This window comes from Pan troglodytes, chromosome 8, assembly GCF_028858775.2.
Source record: "Pan troglodytes isolate AG18354 chromosome 8, NHGRI_mPanTro3-v2.0_pri, whole genome shotgun sequence".
NCBI classification, from domain to species: Eukaryota; Metazoa; Chordata; class Mammalia; order Primates; family Hominidae; genus Pan; species Pan troglodytes.
The window spans coordinates 131,851,817-131,871,430 of NC_072406.2; the positions used below are offsets into that span (position 1 = coordinate 131,851,817).

General features: G+C 42.8%; 1 protein-coding gene across 3 annotated transcripts in view; it reads left to right on the plus strand.

The window, feature by feature from the left end:
• The window catches only part of INPP5F (inositol polyphosphate-5-phosphatase F), a 103,500-nt gene that overhangs the window by 21,885 nt on the left and 62,001 nt on the right, over positions 1-19,614 (plus strand). For all 3 annotated transcript variants that reach the window (XM_508074.8, XM_016919492.4, XM_054660535.2), the window contains exon 2: positions 3,121-3,201. In XM_508074.8, coding sequence (XP_508074.2) covers positions 3,121-3,201 — 81 coding nt within the window. The remainder of the gene's footprint in view (positions 1-3,120; positions 3,202-19,614) is intronic.

Sequence of the window (19,614 nt, forward strand, 5' to 3'; positions counted from 1 at the left end):
GGGTGTTGCTTTTCTACCTGGACACTTCTGTGGCCAGTGGCGATTTTGCCTGAGTTTTCCTCGGGTCCACTGGGCTTTTTCCACCGTCTTGGCTCGGCAAGCTGTGCTGGGCTTGCACTACCAGCCCGGATCCCATGCCTGCCAACGGCAAGTCAGGTGCGGAGTGGCGAGTAGTGTATGAGCGAGCGTGCACGGTCCAGACACTATGCACAGCCAGGTGTGCCAGCCGTGGCAGGGCAGGCAGCTCCAGGCACCGGTACAGGCACTGGCTTTGTGCAAGGCTGTGGCTGGACCAGGTGTACCACAAGCAGTTTCTGCTGCAGGTACTGGGGAATGCAGTGATGCCCAGAAGCTTGGAGATGCCAGGAACTGCAGAGCCCCACTGTCACAGCCCTGGCTCGGAGAGCCCCTAGGTCTGGTGTTCCCGAAGGGCCGCAGCCCTTTCCTCCTTGTTGCCCACAACCTGGTGAGCAGGGGGCGTGTTTTGGTCCTGTTTGTGTTACAGCTTTTTCAGTCCCACCATTCAGGGGTCCCGTGTCCAGGAAGAATGAGGTACGCAAGGTATGTGGACAACTGGAGGGTGAGCAAGGCAGAGAGCAGCTTCATTGAGCCCCAGAAGAGCTCTCAGGAGACCTGAAGTGGGTAGCTCCTTTTTGCAGGCAGGTCATCCAATGAGGAGACCAGAAGCGGGCAGCTCCCTCCCGCAGCTGGTGGTCTGGACATCTGTGAGTCTGGCTGAGTCCGGGATTTTTATGGGCTCAGAATGGAGGAAGTGTGTGCTGATTGGTCCATGGGAGGCCACGGACGGCCTGGAGAAAGCACCCTGAGTTCTTACTCCAGCTCACGGACTCCACCCGGAACCTGCAGCTCAGACCCCAGGCTTCAGGTTGTCCCTGGCTTGAAGGTGGGGTTTTACCTGTGATCTGCCCCTTTCTGGACAGGAACCTGTGTCTGTCTCCCTCCACTGCCCAAGCTGTTTGGGCTGAGGGGTGCCTGCAGGCCCACTTGGAGCTGCCCTCACCCCTGCTGGCCTCTCTCCCACGCTTATCGGCACCCGAAGTCCAGAGGGGGCTGAGGCGGCAGGGAGCTGGTGTGACAGCAGTGTCCAAGCCTGTGCACACCCGACTCGGTCGTGATGGTCCCCAGGCTCGGCCACAACTTGCTCTGCACCAGAGCAGGTGCTGGGAGCAGGGAGTGGGAGCAGGCACTTCTGAGCCTGTGGGGAAAGAGGGTCTTCCTGGGTAGCTGAGAGTACAGGAATGCCCAGGTCTGGAGCCTCTGCTGGCTGCAGCTGTGCCAGGAGCCCTGCCAACTTGGTAGGGGGCAGCGCTCCCACTTGTTTTCTGCCCTGCTGGCTCCATGGAGGGCGCAGCCCTGGCCGCGCCTCCCCGGATGCATCCAGACAGGCTGCGGCTGCCATCAGTAATGCTTATTTATAGCGCTGCAGTTTGGTATGTATAGAAACAAATGCCCTGAAATGTAGCTGAAGAAGTTGTCTCTGGGTGGTGGGATAGGTGATTATTTTTTTTCTTTGATTTTATAGTACATGTTATTTAAAAATCACTGCCTTACTGATTAGTTCCACGTATAATTTCTGAAGGGGACACTGTAACAGAAAGGTTTAGAGCAGGGGCTAAGCGTCAGGCTGACCTGGTTTTTGGTAGCCGCCTTGATCCAATCCATTGTATGACCTGACCATGTTTTACTTTTCTCAGCATTTGTTTCCTCATCTGTAAAGTGAGACTCCTTAAACTAAACTCAGAGTTGTCAAGATTAGAAATGATAATGTATTATAATAGCCTTTAAAAAATAAATTTCTTATTTTGCTTTAATTCTTGCAATAAAAACAGTATCGCACTGTTGCCTGGGCTGGAGTGCCGTGGTGCGATCTTGGCTCGCTGCAACCTTCACCTCCTAGGTTCAAGTGATTCTCCTGCCTCAGCCTCCTGAGTAGCTGGGACTACAGGCGCGTGCCCCCATGCCTGGCTAATTTTTGTAGAGATGAGGTTTCACCATGTGGGCCAGCTGGTCTCGAACTCCTGACCTCAGGCGATCTACCCTCCCCAGCCTCCCAAAGTGCTGGGATTACAGGCATGAGCCACCACGTCCAGCCAAAAACAAGTCAACTTTTTTTGCCTTCCATTGAATGTATCATAACAAAGACATTCAAGATGCAATAGTCAAAACTCAAATGAATTTGGAGGCTAAACTATTAAGTGTATAATTACTCTGTGAGTTACAGATTGAGTGTAAGTTTCACTAAAATAAATTGTAAATGATAATAATGAAAATGTAATTTTAATTTTCTGCCAAGACAAATATTGTTTTCATTCTTGCTAATCTTCACCTTTTGAACTACCACAAATGTTATGTTTATTACCACGTATATAACCTTTTGCAATCTGGGTCACACAAGAGAATAAACCCTGTCCTTAGGCATCCGTTGCATGTAATGAATTTGCTTCTCTCTTGTGTGTCTAGAATGGAACCAGCTTGTGTCATCTAATTTCTCATATGGAAGAAGTGAGAAAACTGTCACCCAAAACAAATCACTGTTCTGTGGTTTAGATGAGGAACCCTGATTGAGATGCCTGGCACGTAGAAGGCACTCAAACGGAAACAGTTCCTATTGTATTTGTCCTGGAAGTCAGATAAAAGAGCAGTTGCTTTCCGGATTTCTTTGTTTGGTATAAGCATCTTCGGGAAAATGTATTTTCCAGAGTGTGATCCAGTAAGTGGACAGCTCTGTGGCAATTTCTTAGGCCCTGTCTTTGGATCCTGTGCTGTAGGACCACACGCAGCTCCTCCGTTTGCCCTCTTGTAGTGTAATGGCCCTGTTCCTCCACTGTAGGGCGCCAAGGTACTGCTTCCTATCTGGGAAGAGTTTCTGAATGTTACTGCTCTCCCCTTAACTGTCCGAAGCCTTATTGTATCCCAAGCCTTATTCAGGCCTCACATTTAATACTTTGTCACAAATTGCTTTATGGTAATGTATTCCATTTGGATATTCATACTGCTTTTTTGGGACATTGATTTTTTTTTCAATACACTGCTAAAGATACTGTTTTAATATATTTTCTGGTGAATGTTTTCTCATCACTGCTTCCTATTTTATTTTAGCTACTGATCTACTTCTTGCCTGGAATCCCATTTGTTTGGGGTTGGTAGAAGGTGTTATTGGGAAAATTCAACTTCATTCAGGTATGTTTCTATAAACTCCTTAAACTTGTCAAATTTATTGTAGCATTTTTTGGTGTTTTCCTCTTTGAGGATACATGAGATTCTCTTATAGCTTTGATTCCTTTGTTTTAATTTTGGGTCTGCTCAAAGTGGGTGTATAATGAGCGAAGACCTGTTTCTACTCTTATGGAGCTTACAGTTTAGGAGGAAAGACAGGTATCAAAGAGTAATCATGGAAATAAACGTATGATTATTTGGAATTGTGGAAGGTGCCATGAGGGAAAGATACAGCAAATGCATTGATCTCAAAGGAGAGTAGTAGGAATAAAGCTGGAGAGGCAGGCAGGTGGCAGACCATGACTGGTTGGCTTTATGTCAGCTGACTGTTCCTGATGCAGTCAGCTCTGCCAGAGACAAGTATGGGTCTCTTAGCACACAGTGTGGTCCTGTCAGGGATCCTTATCCAGGACAGGCAGATTGATGGGAAGTCCAGGTCACTCACCAGGCCCTCACTTGGAATGACAGGCACCTGTGTCCTCAGTTTAAAGGGAATTTTGTTGGTGGGAAGGTATAACAGGTATTATACAGGTGGGTCCCAAAAGGCTAACTGAAAGGGGCCAAATGAAATTTTATTTTTTCTTTTTTGGTGCCTTACCCTTCAGGGAGCTTTTTAAAATTAGAGATGGGTTCTTGCTACGTTGCCCAGACTGGTCTCAAACTCCTGGCCTCCAGCAGTTCCCCTGCCTTGGGCTCCCAAAGTCCTGGGATTACAGGCATGAGCCACCATGCCTGGCCTAAATGAAATATTTTAAGCACTACATTTAAATAAATATTTTTCCTTTGGTATCAATTTTGATGAGTTATGAATTATAGGAGGCTTTGCCATTATTTCTGTATAATTGTGAGTATATATCTTTATAGTGTGTCCTTTTTATTTAAAAATAATATTAAGCATTTGGGAGCTAGATTGATTTTTGTGTATTAGAAATAAGCACGTATATCTGGAAAATCTAATTTTCCTTTGCTAGATTCTTTGGTTGTTTTTAAAAGTGTGTTTTTATCATGAAATATTTTACAAATTCCAAAAGCTGTTTATCGCAGATGTGCGGTAAGGTTGTTTTAAAATACACGCATGTATCTACCACCTAGGTTAAGAAATGAAATATGGGCCAGGCGCAGTGACTCATGCCTGTAATTCCAGAACTTTGGGAGGCCGAGGCAGGTGGATCATCTGAGGTCGGGAGTTTGAGACTGGCCTGACCAACATGGAGAAACCCTGTCTCTACTAAAAATACCAAAATTATCTGGGCATGGTGGCGCATGCCTGTAATCCCAGCTACTCGGGAGGCTGAGGCAGGAGAATCGCTTGAACCTGGGAGATGGTGGTTGCAGTGAGCCGAGATTGCGCCATTGCACTCCAGCCTGGGCAACAGGAGTAAAACTCCATCTCAAAAAAAAAAAAAAGAAATGAAATATGACCAATGTGTTTGGAGCCATCTCTGTGCCTTTTCCCAAATGTTTCCAATTTCCTTCCCCTTAAAGGAACCTGCTATTTTGAATTTTGTATTCCCTTGGTTTTCATTTTTGCTTTTATTGTATATGTATTCCTAAAGATGTTGCTAAGGGTTGTATTTTGGGGATTTTATATAAATGATATTAAGTTGTTTTTGTTCTTTCACTTATTTTTATTTATATTTTTGAGATTTATCCATGCATGAAACTGTAGTTCCTTATTTTCACTGTTTATGAATATATTGTGATTTGTCCTTTTTCCTCTCACTGGGTAATTGAGTTTTTTCTTTTTTTTTCTTTTTTTTTTTTTTTTTTGCTATTAGAACTAATACTGCTATGAGCATTGTTGTATATTCTGTATTTGGTAGGTTTTTTAAAAAATTCTTTCAACACAGAGGAGAAAAGCACTTAGTCGTTGTGTAACCATGTAACCAAGTATTTTAATAACAGTCTCCTACCTGTCCACATTTACGTACATATATTTTTAATTCATTTACATGCTGACAGGATAATTTCACAGCTGGGTGTTCTGAGCTAAAATTCGTTTTCTATTATTTAAATGACACGTATGGAACTTTTGAGTTATTTTTCTCATTTTCAGTCACATCTTAGCACAGTGAATAAATCACTGCAATCAGTTAGGAGACCTGAAGACAAGCTGTATTTATTTAGCTTTGAGATATAGGAGAAGCTGCCTAACATCTGTGTCATGTATCTCTTGTTATGTAACAAGCCAGTCCCAAAAGTTAATGGCTTAAAACAACAACAGTGTATACTTTCTCATGATTCTATGGGTTGACAGAGCAGCTCTGCTCTTGTCTGTTGTGTTGGCTGGGGTCATTCACGCAGCAACATTCACCAGGAGTTTGCCTGGGTGGTCTTAGTTCTCCTTCACCTGGCCCCTCTCTCCATGTCTCTCATCTCACAATGCCTGTCTTGAGTCCTCCTCTCTCTCCTGGATAACCTGGACATCCTTTCAGGGTAGTGGCTGGGTGCTGAGAAGACAGCTACCAGTGTTCAAGGGCCTGTATGTCTTAAGTTGTTACACAAGGTAAAAGAAACTGGTCTCTTCATTTCCATAGGGTACTGTGAGTCCCGAATGAGATTATTGTACCTGCAAGTGCTTAGTAAATTGTAAATCACTATTTTATCAAGGCTCTTTGGTTGCAAATACAAACCTATCATCTTAGGCAAAAAAACACACTTTTTAATGAAGAACCCAAGGGACCAAAAACAAGAAAGAAATGGATGTTGTACAGGACCCAGGATTACTTTATTGGGGCAGCTGGTCTCTGACAAACTGCCTCTCCCTCTATGTCTCTTTTATTCTTCTCTCTTTTTGGCTTTCTCTGTTTGTGTGTATGTAGGTCAAAATTTCTGCCTTTAAAATGACACCCTTAGCCTCAAACCAACTGACATCTGATATTCCCTGTAATAACTGGAAACTGACTAGCAGTTAAAAAAGATTGAGTAGTGAGTCCACGTTAGACTTCTAGGTAAGAGACTTATTTGCCCATCTTGGGCCAGGGGACTCCTGGCCAGGGTCACGTAGATCAGACGTGCTCCAGAGTCCCAGTCCTCTAGGTGGGAGGCAGAGCAGGAGGGTTTGGACTTGACAGACAGCCCAGAAGCTGTCTCCTACAAATAATGTACAAATGTAAGTTTGTTAATGGTTGATGAGTTTACGATACAGTCAAAGTATGGTCATTTAGGAGGCGGTGAAGGTATGGTCATCTGTGGTCAGCCCCCTTTATATGTACTTCTCCTCCTTGCCATTCTTTGGTCCCAAAATAGGTGATTGATAGGCAGTGAGAATACCTGTGATGTAGGATATTTTGAAAGAAGGGAGAGGTGGAGGGTAGAGTGAACTGGAGAAAGAAAGTATAAAAAAGGAAAAAAGGGCAGGGAAATTCTCTTAATTTTTCATTCTCCTAATCCTTGGACATTTTTTTTCCTTCTTCTTGTCACGTCACTTGAACGGTTTGGCTCTTAAGAAAAAGAGTCGGGAGGAAGCAAAGGGAAACACTTTTCTGGGCCCCTGCTGCTTTTCCCTCCCTCCCAACCCTCTCCATGTCACTCTGCCCCCAGCCCCTTGCCTGTGAGCACCCACCTTACTTACTCTCCTCATCTGTCCTCAGGGATGCCTCCTCCTCTCCTCTCCCTGCCCCTGATTAAAGCTCTTGCCCTGGGTCAGATTGGCTAGAAGGGAGGTATGTGCCTGCTGTGTGTGAGAAAGAATTGAGAAAATTACTTCAGGGGCATTTTCCCCAGGAACATCTTATCTTTGGAGGATAGGGGATGAGGGGAATGAAATGTCTATACTGAAACTCTCTCCTGTTTCCCTCCTACTTATTCTCCACATATTAATGCACAAATTTTTCTTCTCACCTAGGGAGATGGGAACATAAATTTATTTGAACAGATGTCATTGACAGTCTTAAAGTGGCGTGGGTGAGCCATGCCGCTGTTCCTGACTGTCACTGAACTCTGAGCTCTGTGGAATGAGCAAGTGCTCGTGACTTAGGAACTGTATTAGTTTGCTGTCATAGCAAAGTGCCACCAGCTGGGTGGCTTAAACAACAGAATCGTATTTTCTCACAATTCTGGAACACAGAAGTCTGAAATCGAGGTGTTGGCTGGGTTGGTTCCTCCCGAAGCCTCTGTCCTAGGCTTGTACATGGCCACCATCCCCTTGTGTCTTCACGTGGTCTTCCCTCTGTAACTGTGTGTGTCTGTCTAAATTTCCTCATCTTGTAATGACCCCAGTCATTTTGGATTAAGGCCCACTCAAATAAACTCACTTTAACCTAATTACCCCCTTCGAAGACCCTGTCTCTAAATATAATCATATTCTGAGGTCCTGGGAGTTAGGACTTCAGCATATGAATTTTAAGGGGAAACAGTTTAGCCCATAACGGAACATAATATCCACCAAAATGCTTCATTACAAAAGCATGTCAAAAAGAATTCCTTCTAGTCTGGTGTTGCTGTTTCCTGCTGCTTGCACTCATTTCAGTGTGATAGGCCAGTCCTCAAGTATCATTGGCTAGGAACCCACTCCAGATGTGGACTAATTCTGAAAGATCACACAATTGCCTCGAATCAGGTGACCTCATTTAAGCCTCAGTTGCCATCTATAAGACAAAGCTCATGGTTCCTTGATACAGTTATTGCGAAGATTTAATAAAACTCACATAAAATGAGTTCTTGGTAATAATAAGCATTTCAGCCAGGCGCGGTGGCTCACGCCTGTAATCCCAGCACTTTGGGAGGCTGAGGTGGGCAGATCATGAGGTCAGGAGTTCGAGGCCAGCCTGCCCAACATGGTGAAACCCCGTATCTACTAGAAATACAAAAATTAGCCAGGTGTGATGGCACACGCCTGTAATCCCAGCTACTCGGGAGGCTGAGGCAGGAGAATCGCTTGAGCCCGGGAGGCAGAGGTTGCAGTGAGCCAGGATCGCGCCACTGCACTCCAGCCTGGGTGACAGAGCAAGACTCTGTCTCAAGAAAACAAAACAAAACAAAACAAAAATTCAATATATGCTGATTACTATTTTTTTTCCCTCTTAAAGATCCTCATAGATATCAGATATTCTACTCAAGAACCACTTAGATTGTGGCTACACAATTTTGAACAAATTTTAAACATGGACTATTTTTCTAATGTTAGTTTTTGCTGAAACTATAATAAGAACAAGTCACAGGCCCGACATGGTGACTCACGCCTGTAATCCCAGCACTTTGGGAGGCCGAGGCGGGTGGATCGCTTGAGGTCAGGAGTTCGAGACCAGCCTGGCCAACATGGTAAAACCCCGTCTCAACTAAAAATACAAAAATTAGCTGGGTGTGGTGGCGGGCACCTGTAATCCCACCTACCCGGGAGGTTGAGGCAGGATAATTGCTTGAACCCAGGAGGTAGATGTTGCAGTGAGCCAAGATCGCACCACTGCACTCCAGCCTGGGCTACAGAGCAAGACTCTGTCAAAAAAACAAAACAAAACAAAACAAAAAAAATAGAACAAGTCACTAAAAGACTACATTGTGAAAATGTATAAAAAGTAATGTTTTTGGTAACAACACATTAGTAGCGTTAGTGAAAGTTATTTTGTAATCCACACATTTCTTTTAAAAAATATATGATAGAAGAATTTCAAACTATTTTTGTGCGTGTTATCCTTTGTTGATAATTGCCTGCCCTTTTAGCAAGCTCTGCCGCACACACACACAAAAAATGGTTCTATTTGCCCTAATGCATAGAAAATATCTATTTAGAACCATTAGCCTATTTTTGGGTTGCAAGACCTCTTCCTCAGACATTTGCAGGCAGGTGGATTTCAGCCAGGGTGTAATGTAGTCTGTCTTCCGACAACTCAAACGTGTCTGACTTTGGTTTGACCAGTTGAGATTTCTTTACTTTATTTATTTATTTATTTATTTTTGAGACGGAATTTTGTTCTGTCGCCCAGGCTGGAGTGCAGTGGCACGATCTTGGCTTACTGCAACCTCAGCCTCCTGGGTTCAAGCGATTCTCCTGCCTCAGCCTCCTGAGTAGCTGGGATTACAGGCACGCGTCACCATGCCCGGCTTATTTGTGTAGTTTTAGTGGAGATGGGGTTTCCCCATGTTGGCCAGACTGGTCTCGAACTCCTGACCTCAGGTGATCGGCCTGCCTCAGCCTCCCAAAGTGCTGGGATTACAGGCATGAGCCACCGTGCCCGACCGAGATTTATTAATATGAGGAATAGAAAGTAGGAGGGATGTGTAATGCATCAAGCAGGTGAAAGAAAAGTATAGATCTGTGAAAAAATCAACATTAAAAAAATTCATTGTAGTATCCAGGAGGAAATAAAAATGGTAGTCAAGGCCGGGCATGTGGTGGCTCACACCTGTAATCCTAGCACTTTGGGAGGCTGAGGCAGGCAGGTCACTTGAGGTCAGGAATTTGAGACCAGCCTGACCACATGGTGAAACCCCATCTCTACTAAAAATACGAAAATTAGCTGGACACTGTGGCATGCGCCTGTAATCCCAGCCACTCGGGAGGCTGAGGCATGAGAATTGCTTGAACCCGGGAGGTGGATGCTGCAGTGAGCTGAGATCTCGCCACTGCACTCCAGCCTGGGTGACAGAGTGAGACTCCATCTCAAAAAAAAAAGAATGGTAGTCAATTTCATATCACAATTGTAATTACATATTAATTTTTTCTTTTTCTTTTTTGTCTGCCTTCTCATGGAAATAACCTCCAAGAAGACAGCAACTGGGGCCATGTCTATTCTGCTTACCTGCTGTGTCTCTGTGTGCTGGCCCACTGCAGGGCAATTCAGAAATATTCAGCGAGTACTTATGGATTTAACAAGTATCTATGGAGTACCTACTGTGTCCCACGGCCTGTACTCAGTGCTGGGGCTGCAGGTTGAACAAGCTGGGGCTGCAGGTCGAAACTTCTAGAAACCTAGACTCAGAATCTGAGTGATAGATGTTAATTACTAGTCACACAGTTTTACCATTAAAAACATAATCATCTGAAGACAAGTGTGGGGTGCTGTGGTGTGTATGACAGAAGAGCCTAACTGGGTGGAGCTGGTGCTCCTGGATGGAAAGCATCTCATATGGGTGGAGCTGGTGCTCCTGGATGGAAAGCATCTCACACGGACAGGGCCAAGGTGGGAGGGGGGAGGCCTTGAGAGGAGAGGTAGTTCTTGGCGGAGTATGCAGCTGTGCAAAAGGCCCGGTTCTTGGCAGAGTACGCAGCTGTGCAAAAGGCCCACATGATTGATGTGTTTCTTCTCTTCATTTTCTGTGTAATGTCTGGGTATAGTCATATCTTCACACAGACATCCAGGAAAAGACTGCTTTAGGCTGGAGATTTAAAATAGATCACAAAAGCTCTTCAAGTTAAAATGTATTTTCAAGATTGAGAAGAGGATAAGCTCAATTAGGGTAAGAAGTATCTGAAGATAAGCAAAAAGATTCATTAGTAAAGGAATATATCCCACGATATATTCAGGACTAGTTTGAAGAGAAAATTGTCAGGAGTCTTGATTAATGTGGCAATAGAGGCTCTTTGTTTAGTAATTAACTGAATTACTACTGATAGTACTGAACAATCCTAGACAAAAATTCACTCAAGTAGATCTCATTCATTAAAATAATACTCGCCATCTGCTGTTCCTCCACTTTTGTAGTGGTGACGATGTCTCAGTCATTAAGATGGTAAAGTGTGTTATGCATATGATTTTAATACTGATTGTAGTCTTCTGTCTATGGAGACTTTGCTATGGCACTAGTGACATGAAATATTTTACATATTTTAGTGGTAAATGAATGGAGTGTCACTAGCATTGTTTTAGTGCATGCCTTAAAAGCCACTGGAAACCCCACTCCTTAAGTACATTGGAGAGAAACAAGAGGGTCTGACAGGGTCCCTGTGGAGCTCTCATCCTCTGCTGGAGGCTGGGTCATGGGACAAGCCTTTTAGTTATTGCTTCTGCTTAGATATGAGTTTGCCTGTGTATATACAGGCATGTACCACCGTGCCCAGCTAATTTTTGTATTTTTTAATAGAGACAGGGTTTTGCCGTTTTGCTCAGGCTGGTCTTGAACTCCTGGGCTCAAGCAATCTGCCTGCCTTGGCCTTTCAAAGTGCTGGGATTACACAGGCATGAGCACTGTGCCCAGCCTCAGATACAGTCATTTTTATGTTCATTTTCTCATGAGGATCTCAGAGTTACTGACTTTTAGAGGTAAGATTTACTTTTTTTTTTTTTTGAGACAGTCTTCCTCTTGTAGCCCAGGCTGGAGTGCAGTGGCACAATCTTGGCTCACTGCAACCTCTGCCTCCTTGGTTTAAGCGATTCTTGTGCCTCACCCTAAGGTGGCTAATTTTTGTATTTTCAGTAGAGACAGGGTTTCATCATGTTGGCCAGGCTGGTCTCGAACTCCTGGCCTCAAATGATCTACCTGCCTCGGCCTCCCAAAGTCCTGGGATTACAGGCATGAGTCACCACGCCTGGCCTAGAAGTAAGATTTTCATTGGTGACCAGATTCCTGGTTAACCCTTAGAAGATTCTTTAACTATAATTTAGCTGACCCATTCTCTTAACAGACTTGAGTCTTGGAAGCAGGCAGCTAAGTGGTGTGAGGGGATTACATTCTCCGGTATCTTCTCATTGGTCTTGTTTTTGCTTCTCTCCTGTTCCTTTTCTTCTCTCCTCAGGTACCTAGATGCTGAGTGCTTCGTCCTTCTCTCTTTGCTCCCCTCAGCATGTTGCAACATTTTGTGCTTCAGAATTTCCCACCTCCCTTGTTCCTAGTCTTGAGCCCGTCTCCTTGGTGCAGATGGTTCCACCTCCCGGGTAGAAGTGATGCTTGAACAAGTCACATGAATGCGACCCACAGTTCTGAGCTCCCCAGAGTGTGGTTACACAAGTATGCTTCTTATTCCTGAGCATATCTCTAAGTGGCATGGCAGATATTTATGTTTTCAGGCAGAGAGATACTTGAGAGGCAGGCTAGCGTGCCTCATGCTATTCCACTCTCATTCCTTTTTCTAGTCATAAACCCATTTGTTCTTAAACTCCAGTTTTCTTCAGTGATTTCAGTAGCAGCCATATTAAAGGTTTGTTTTCTAGCCTCAGAAAGAGGGGAGGAAAGCTGGGTGCAGTGGCGCGTGCCTGTAGTCCCAGCTACTTGGGAGGCTGAGGGCAGAAGGACTGCTTGAGGCCAGGAGCTCGAGGCTATAGTGTGCTATGATCATGCCTGTGAATAAACACTGCACTCCAGCCTGGGCAACCTAGTGAGACCCTGTCTCTTAAAGAATAAAAATAAGAAAAGGAGGATTATTAAGGTAAAAATGACTATGTGGGCCACCTATACAGGTGCTTTCTGTATTTATTTCCTCCTTTGTATTACCTTTTGGACTTTTTATCTTACTGAACATTTAAAAGTAATTCCAGTCAAATTATTGTCAAAGCTAATTGTGTTTAAGAAAGGAGATTCTCGATAAATTTGTTAAGTTCTCACTTAGGCTTGGCCAGTAACAACCATTGACAGCAAAAAATGAAGGTTATTTAATTGACTTGGATAGCAGGTCTGTTACAGCCCGTGGGCTTGATTCCCTTTGTGTACGGACCAATCACCTCCAACCTTGAAGCATTTTTATGTCACTTTTCAAAGCATTAATTTATCTTTATGATGATTAACTTGTATTGTGAGTAAAAATCCTGATTGTCTTTAGTATGCTGGAGTTTAGTGGCTAGGAAAGTATTAAAGCTTTCAATAAACATATAGGAAAACATTTTAGTACTTTAGGGGGATAAGCTGTAGTTGTCTGAAAAATACATTTTTATATAGAAAATCATTTTGCCCAACAGTACTTAATAATTTAGACTTTTCTAGTTTTCTAAGTCTTTTCTATTTCTTACAGTTACAAGAGTTTATATATTTTTAGAGTATAATAGATTATTTCAAGGTTATTTCATTTTATAACAGATTTATTTAGGGATTTAACTACAGTCTTAAGCTTTACAGGCTAAGCAGAATATACTTCTAATTGCACCATTTGGTACTTTTGAAATAGAGCCTATTAAAAATGTCTCTCGCTCTAGATGCTCTCCCTATGAGTCATTGTCAGTTTTCTATAAACCGAGACTTAGGAAACTTTAGTAAGGAACAGAGCAACCAGTCAGGAAACATGGAATAGCTGCTATGTTTGGAAGATGAACAAATTAATAGTTGGCTCTTTAGTCACTGAGAGCATTAGAAGCCTAATGTGATGTACTTTTAGCTATTAGGTACCTGACGTTGAACAAACCAGCACTGGCATGGTGGTAGCATTACTTGTTTTTCCATTTACTTGATGTGTGTTGTTCCCTGAAATATAATCAGGGATATATGGTGCTCTACTTCCATTAGGGGGGACAAAACATTTCTCTTAATGTAGTTTTTTTTGTTTTTTTTTTTTTTTTTTTTTAAGACATGGCTTTAAATGTAAAACAGAAAAATTCACTAAACATACTGTGAATTCATATTTTTAGTTGAAATTTAAATTCATGCATAAATGTGCATAAAACCTACTTTATAGACTCACGTTCTGTTCACTTAAAAGTGCTAAATAGCCAATTAATAGCTTCTGCAGCAGATACCAATGAAGTAGGTTTTATGCACACTTAGGACTCAATTTACATTCCTACCAAAGATTTGTAAATAAAATTGGAGCATAATTGGAACATAATATGCCTTGGAATAAACTATTAAGATATTTTCCTAATTATTTGTTTCTCTTAGCATGTTAATATCATAGTTCAGTTGTCCCTTGGTATGAAGAGGAGGGATTGGTTCCAGGACCACCCACATATACCAAAATCCATGCATGCTCAAGTCTCGAAGTTGGCCCCATAGAACCTCCGTATATGAAAAGTTGGCTCTCTGTTTATGTGGGTTTCTCGTTCCACGAATACTGTATTTTTCAATCTGCATTTGATTGGAAAAAATCTCCATGTAAGTGGACCCTTGCAGTTCAAACTTGTGTTATTCAAGGGTCAACTGTGTATAATAGTTCTTTGTCTGTTTGGGCTGCTATAACAGAATGTCATGGACTGGGTGGCTTGTAAACAACAGAAATGTATTTCTGATGGCTCTGGAGGCTGGACAGCCTAAGATCAAAGCCCCAGAAGATTTGATGTCTGGTGAGGGGCTGCCTTTTATTCATGGATGGCCTCTTCTCACTGAGTCCTCACATGGCAGGAGGCGTGAGGGAGCTCTCCTGGGTCTCTTTTATAAGGGCACTAATCCCATTTGTGATGATGTAGCCCTAATAACCTCATCATCTACCAAAGGCCCCACCTCCCAATACCATAATATGGGTTTCAACATACAGTCACGGTCCTCCCTATCTGTAGGTTCCACATCTGCAGATGAACAATATTCAGGAAAAAAACCCAATAAAAATAATATTAACAACTATAAACAGCATTTATATTGCATTAGGTATTATAAGTAATCTAGAGATGATTTAAAGTATACAGGAGGATGTGTATAGGTATATGGAAATATTAATACTATGCCATTTTACATAAGGGACTTGAACATTTTGAGGATTTTGGTATCTATAGGGGGTTCTAGAATCAATCCCCTGCAGTTACTGAGGGGTGACTGTATGAATTTGTGGGCACATAAACATTTAGCTTATAATATTTTGCCCTGTCCCCCTAAATGTATGCTCTTCTCATATGCAAAATACATTCATTATAATCCCAACATTCTTAAACTCTTAACTCATTCCACCATCAACTCTTAAAGTAAAAAATCCGAAGTCTCGTTTAAATATCATCTAACTCAGATGTGGGTGAGACTCAAGATATGATTCATCCTGAGGCAAATTGCTCTTCAGCTGCAAACCTGTGAAACCATACAAGTTATGTACTTAGAAAATACAATGGTGGGACAGACTTGGGCTAGACATTTCCATTTTCAAAAGAGAAATAGGAAAGAAGAAAGAGGCAGTGGAGCCCTAGTAAGTCCAAACTATAAGGCAAACTCCTTGAGATCTTAAGGCTCGAGAATAATCTTCACTGAGTCCGTGTTCTGCACTTCAGGCCCACTGCGGTAGAGGTTCTACCTTCCAGACCTGCTGAGGTGGGGGCCCTGCCTCCACGGCTCTACCCAGGAAGGGTTGTGCCCCTAGGGCCCTGCTGGTTGTTCCTATCCTCAGGGCATCTGGCAGAGACCATCTTGCCTGTTGAATAATGCAGTCCCTGCCTACCCCTTTTGAAACCAAGGAAGCAGCCCTGATGATCTCTTAATCACCTTTGGGCTTGTTCTGCCTTTGTCTTGAAGAATAGTGCACATTCTCTGCCAAAAAGCTCTATGGTCCTGGCCTGTAAAACCCAGGAAGACTGATAGCCATCCTTCATTCCTTCCCAGTTCATTCCCTTTCATCTCACACTGGCTGTTCTCCTGCTGAAGTGGCTTAAGTACATGGTTCACACCCATATTACTCTCCTTATCAGAGGGACTTGGGCACACCTGTAGTGTTTTCCCCTGAACGGGCCTTTTAAAAAATTTCCATAGTCTGGCTAGAACTTTTCAAATCTTTAAGTTCTACTTCATTTTTGCTTAACAACTCTGTCTTTAAGTCATAGCTCTCTTCTCGCATTTTACTATAATCAGGCAGGAGGAGGCAAACTTCATCTTTGACATTTTGCTTAGAAATTGCCTCAGGTAAATATCCAATTTCACTCTTAAGTCCTCCCTTCCACAAAATACTAGAACATGCACAAATTTCAACCAAGTTCTTTGCCACTTTATAACCAGGATCATCTCCATATTGTCCAATAACACGTTCCTTATTTTCATCTGAGACTTCATCAGAATGCTCTTCACTGTTCATGTTTTCTACTGACATTCTGCTCAGGATTACTTAGGAATTCTCTGAGAAGATTGAGGCTTTTTCTACAGCTCATCTCTCTTCTTTCTGAGTCCTCACCAGAATCACCTTTAAAGGTTCACACAGGGCAGTGTAGGCTTTTTCTAATAGTATGCACCTCCAAACTCTTCCAGCCTCTACCCATTACCTGGTTCCAAAGCTGCTTCCACATCTTTAGAGGTTTGTTATAGCAGCACCCCTGCTGCTTGGTACCAAAATCTCGATTAGGGCTTTCCAGAACCAATAGTGTATACGCGCGCATGTGCTTGCATACACAGGCGTGTGCACACACACACACACACACACACAGTTGACCCTTGGACAACACAAGTTTAAACTGTGTGGGTTCATGTATAGCGTATTTTCTTTTGCCTCTGCCACCCCTGAGACCTCAAGACCAACCCGTTCTCATCCTTCCTCTTCCTCAGCTTACTTAACATGAAGATAAGGATGAAGACCTTTATAATGACCCACTTCCACTTAATGAGTAGTAAATACATTTTCTCTTCCTTATGGTTTTCTTTTTTTTTTTTTTTGAGACGGAGTTTCGCTGTTGTTGCCTAGGCCGGAGTGCAGTGGTGCGACCTCAGCTCACTGCAACCTCCGCCTCCCGGGTTCAAGCGATTCTCCTACCTCAGCCTCCCAAGTAGCTGGGATTTCAGGCATGCGCTACCACGCCTGGCTACTTTTTTGTATTTTTAGTAGATATGGAGTTTCACCATGTTGGCTGGTCTTGAACTCCTGACCTCAGCTGATCCGCCTGTCTTGGCCTCGCAAAGTGCTGTGATTACAGGTGTGAGCCACCACACCTGGCCCCTTGTGGTTTTCTTAATAACATTTTCTTTTCTCTAGCTTACTTTATTTATTCATTTATTTATTTATTTTTTGAGACAGAGTTTCCCTCTTGTCGCCCAGGCTGGAGTGCAGTGGCGCGATCTCAGCTCACTGCAACCTCTGCCTCCTGGATTCAAGCGATTCTCCTGCCTCAACCTCCCGAGTAGGTGGGATTACAGGTGCCTACCACCACGCCCAGCTAATCTTTTGTATTTTTCGTAGAGATGGGGTTTCACCATGTTGGTCAGGCTGGTCTCGAACCCCTGACCTCAGGTGATCCACTTGCCTTGGCCTCCCAAAGTGCTGGGATTACAGGTGTGAGCCACCGTGCCCAGCCTAGCTTACTTTATTGTAAGAATACAGTATATAATACAGCATACAAAATATGTGTTAATCAACTATTTATGTTATTAGGCTTCTAATCAGTAGTAGGCTTTTCATAGTTAAGTTTTGGGGGTGTTAAAAGTTGTATGTGGATATTGTTTTTGTTTTTGAGACAGGGTCTTGCTTTGTCACACAGGCTGGAGTGAAGTGGCGTGATCTCAGCTCACTACAGCCTCGACTGCCTAGGTTCAAGCGACTCTCATGCTTCAGCCTCTTGAAGGTGGGACTACAGGTGCACGCCATGATACCTGGCTAATTTTTGTATTTTTTTTTTTTTTTTGTAGAGATGGGGTTTTGCTATGTTGCCCAGTCTGGTTTCTAACTCCTGAGCTCGGGTCATCCAACTATCTCGGCCTCCCAAAGTGCTGGGATTACGGGTGTGAGCCACTGTGCCCAGTCAAAAGTTGCATGTGCATGGGGAGTCAGCACCCCTAACTCCTGCATTGTTCAAGGGTAAACTGTGTGTGTGTGTGTGTGTGTGTGTGTGTGTGTGTATATATATATAGTGTATATATATACTATATAGATATACACTATATACTATATATATAAATACTAATTAATCTCTCTCTATATATACACTATATACTATATATATATAGAGAGAGAGACAGAGATTTAACATCTATACCGAAATTATTATTTACAGAGATTTGTTATTTAAAGATAATTATTATAAGGGATTGGCTCATGTGATTATGGAGGCTGCCATCTGCAATCTGGAGAACCAGGAAAGCTGGTGGTATAGTTCCAGTCCAAGCCCAAAAACTGAGAATCAGGGGAGTCAGTGATGTAAGTCTCAGTTGGAATCCAAGGGCCTGATAACCAGGAGCACTGATGTCTGCAGGCAGGAGAAGATGATGTCCCAGCTTAGAGAGCAAGGTAGCCCATCCTCTGCCTTTTTGTTCTATTCTGGCCCTCAGTGGATTGGATGATGCCCACCTGTATTGGTGAGGGCAGTCTTTATTCAGTTTACCAATTCAAATGCAAATCTCTTCTGGAAATACCCTCAGAAATAATGTTTTACTAGCAATCTGGGCATCCCTTCCCAGTCAAGTTGACCCACAAAATTAACCATCACAGGGTCATTTTACGGATATTTCATACACTTTAAAAACGAGATCAAGAAAACTAGTCAGAGGTTCTGTTTCTGACAACAGCAGTATTTGATGAGATAATGGCCAAGAATTTTCTAAAACCAACTATAAATACAAGCCACAGATTCAAGAAGTACTTTGAATCCAAGGAAAAAACATAAAACCACACTCAGTTACCTCATAGTAAAACTGATGAAAAGTAAAGACAAAGAGGATATCCTAAAAGCAGCCAAAGAAAAAAATACACATTAAATTCAAAGGCATGTAGTAAGCATTGATAGAAACAATGGAAGCCAGAAGACAATGGAATGACATCGTCAAAGTGCCTGTCCAGAATTTTATACCTTCAGAAATTAAAAATAAAGACATTTTGAGACAAATAAAAACCGAGAGAATTTGTCGCCAACAGTCTCTGCATTAAAAGAAATACTAGAGAGGGCTGGGCACAGTGGCTCATACCTGTAATCCCTGGATTTTGGGAGGCCAAGGCCGGCGGATCACCTGGGGTCAGGAGTTCAAGACTAGCCTGGTCCAACATGGTAAAACACTGTCTCTACTAAAAATATGAAAATTAGCCAGGCGTGGTGATGGGAGCCTGCAATCCCAGCTACTTGGGAGGCTGAGGCAGGAGAATTCCTTGCACCTGGGAGGCAGAGGTTGCAGTGAGCTGAGATCATGCCACTGCACTCCAGCCTGGGCGACAGAGTGAGACTCTGTCTCCAGAAAAAAAAAAAAACAAAAACAAAAACCTAGAGAGATTTTCAGGCAAAAGGAAAATGATTCCAGATGGGAGCATGGAGGGGTAGGAAGAAATGAAGATCAATGGAAAGGGGAAATAGTAAATTTAAGTGAATTTGTCATCATATATGGGGCTTAACTTTAAATGTAGAATTAAAATACACAACAATAATAGTAACAATGGGGAGTTAGAGGAGTTGGTATTCTAAGTCCTTTCACTGTCCAGCAGCTGGAAAAGTACGAATTTACATTAGGCTTTTGTAAATTAGGATTCATGTTATCCCCTACAGTGTAACCACTAACAGAATAATAAAATATTGTAAAAAGCTCATAAAGGAGAAAAGCAGAATAATAATGATTTAAAAACTTAATCCAAAAGAAGGCAAGAAAAGATATGTATGGAACAAATGGGACAAATAGTAAGATGATAGTTTGATTCCT